This window comes from Melanostigma gelatinosum (assembly GCF_949748355.1).
Source record: "Melanostigma gelatinosum genome assembly, chromosome: 21".
Lineage (NCBI taxonomy): Eukaryota > Metazoa > Chordata > Actinopteri > Perciformes > Zoarcidae > Melanostigma > Melanostigma gelatinosum.
The window spans coordinates 7,003,311-7,006,291 of NC_136654.1; the positions used below are offsets into that span (position 1 = coordinate 7,003,311).

The 2,981-nt window shown below is 47.3% G+C and overlaps 1 protein-coding gene across 1 annotated transcript; it reads right to left on the bottom strand.

Annotated features, from left to right (window-relative positions):
* nog2 (noggin 2) lies at window positions 1-2,300 on the bottom strand. Its single transcript, XM_079292910.1, has one exon. It carries the CDS (start codon window positions 1,085-1,087, stop codon window positions 452-454), a length of 636 nt encoding a protein of 211 aa, XP_079149036.1. The 5' UTR covers window positions 1,088-2,300; the 3' UTR covers window positions 1-451.
* Window positions 2,301-2,981: the final 681 nt, after the last annotated feature.

Consider the following 2,981-nt stretch of genomic DNA (forward strand, 5'->3'; position numbering starts at 1 on the left):
TTTTTAACCTCAACTTTTTTTTTTTTTTTTACAATTTAATTATTATTGATATTAATATTATACAAAAACTCTAGGCAGCATTGCAGTGAAATAACAGTCAGCATCAATGTTCAGTTGAAGAAAAAGTTCACCTCTTGGAGAAGTGTAGCATATGCATTGCATCTTCAATGTCTCATAAAAAATATCAAAAAAAAAAAAAGCTCTTCCTTATGAAGTGCTCGTGTTCCCCCCAAAAACACGTTTCGGGGTTGAGAATAAAATATGGTCCTGGTTCAATTAGAAAAAATAGCTGCATTTTTCTTAAATATGTACAATGTTGGTATTTCACTTAAAATGCAATGTAAAAAAATAGATTTGCTATGGTGCCCATCTCTGTAGAGAGTTAACAGTGCAATAGAAACCGTATTTCCAGTCCACTCCCCCTCGACCTCCACTACTTCCTTAGAGAAAATCAGCACGAACACTTGCACTCTGAGATGATTGGGTATTGCACCTGTATCCACGTACAGTATTTCTGTCTTAGAAACCCTTGACAATACCACCGGAGGAAAATCTTGTTGATTGACTTGACGGGTTTGCAAGACATCCCCTCGGGGAAGGAGCACGAGCGCTCAGAGAAACAGTTTCCCTCCTTGATGTAACGTGGCCAGAACCTCACGCCCAAATCCTTCCAGGAGTGTACCACTGGGCAGTGCGTATAGGTCCACAGCCACTGCAGAAATTTCCTACGCGCTTTCTTGCCCACTTTTACCCGCTTTCCATAGGGGGTCTCTGTAAGGTCCAGCTTTTTAATCTCGTTAGGCATGGGCCCCTGCAGCTTCACCTGGTTGTCTGGCGCGGAGAGGTTCACCAGCATGGGCGAGGTGATGGACATGAAGTTGGGGTCAAAGTTACTGCCAAGCTTTTTCCTCAGAGTCCTCTCGGCCAAGTCCTGCTCCCGGGGGTCGTACTCCGGGTCGGGGTCCTCCTTGAGGTCGGGCACAGGGAGGTGATCGCTGGGCGATGGACGGAGGCGAAGGTAATGCTGGGAAACTCCAAGGTGAACGCACACCAGCACGTAAAATAGTAGCGTTTGTGAGAGGCCCATTATTCCTCTTGCTTTACGCACCGGTTCTTCTCGCGTAAGTAGTGTTCAATTCTTTTCCCGGTCACTGTGTTGTCTGCAATGACAAGCCCGGGGCTTCATAAATAGTAGAAGAACAGTCACCAGCAAGGCGATACTTTTAATAGACCACGTCGGGTTTGAATGACATGGAGCGGAGTGCTTTGCTTTTTAGGGCTCCTTCAACTTTGCAATTTGCCCGCTGATGCAACTCTGCAGCGCCGAGCCGTGCACCCTGCTTTGCAAAAAAAGTGTTTAGTCTAAACAAAACAAAAAAAGCACGAAACAAAATGGGGAAAACTCTATTCACGCTCTCTCCGGCCTCACCCCGCTCCCTTGGATTCACTTTGGGTTTCTTTCGGTTGTCATGGTTACCCCGGGGACTCGAAGCCACGACGAACTGTCTACACTGGATGACAGCGGCCGAGGCGAGAGCTGCATGGAATGAAGTGTTTTCTAAAGAGACAGAATAGATCCGGAGCGTCCCGAGAGAGAAGGGCGCACAAAAGAGTACTTCACCAAGTTTTAAATGTCACGCGCCCGGCAATGAGGAGATGCCTTGGCCAATGTTATTTTTACGCACGGCTTTTATGAACGTGGTTTCTCTTAACGTCGCCTGACGCGCTCAGGTTTGACAAGGTCCCAGGGCGCACTATCCATGGACTGATGGAAATGGTCTATGCAGTCAGTCCCTTGCGGTATTCCAGCCGTCGGTCTATATGCACATCACTGAAAATGTCCGCAAGCTTAGAGAAAAAACGCGCCACAGTGGGATGCAATCTTAACCTATGAACTAACAGCCATTTATCTTTCCAGAGGATGTTCCAAATCGCAGTTCGGTTCTTTACATGAAAGTCTCAGGCTGCAGTATTCCAACAGAAAGCTCGGCTGTGCGTGTAACAGAAAAAGAAAATGCTGAAAAGCGGAGTTACAGCAAATTGCAGTGTCAGTGCATATCAAATGCAAACTGCACAAAGCCAGTAAACGTTGTTAGTTCAGAGTTCCTTTCACCGGAGTATTGCTGAGTCCTTTTCAGAAAAAGTCCAGATCCCACTGTCGCTGCATGACGCGACAGTCCATAATCTGGAGCCTTTTTGCCCGGTCGATGCAAGCGGTCAATTCCTGAGGGAACGTCTCAACTCCTGTGATAACTGCTACAGAAGCTCCTACTGAGTCGCTCCTACTTCAGGAGTCTGAGAGACTTGGCGCGGGAGCGTTTCTTTGCTTAGGCACACTGTGTGTGAGTGTGTCTGTAGCGAGTGGTGCTCAGTCCCAAGTTAAATATCCCCCTCCGACGGTACAAAGTGTCAGAGGGGCCTGCCCACCCCGGCCACTTTCACTATGATTGACAGCCCCCCCCCCCCCCCACCCCCCCTCACACACACACACACACCCTCCAGGTCACCCCCTCCCCTCACAACGTGGAAAATATCAGCCACAATCACAAGGATCAACTGGGTCCTAAAGCACCACTTTTATCCCGCTTTAAAGTGTAATGTTCCACAACATGAACAGTGTTGTTTTATTACAGAACGTCTGAAATCTCTCACACACACGTTACGTGCCGTAGCAACTGTTTTCTCCTGCGCGTCTCAACAGAGTGTCTGTGATGCACTAATAGCTTCAATACGCTGTCAATATTCAGCCGAGGCGTTTAAAAAGAGTTCCCTTGGCTTGAACTTTCCCATGAAATTGATGGGAAACGTTTAGTAGCTTGTCTAAGGAAAAGGGGCATCACATTCCACCTTTGTTCGTCAGCATTTTGGGTCCACACAGGAATTGGCCCGTTGAACTTTGGGGTCACAAAATAGGCGGTAATTAAGGGCTATAAATGGCCATGGATAACTAAGCTGTACCTTTCCCATGCTAAGCAGTCATT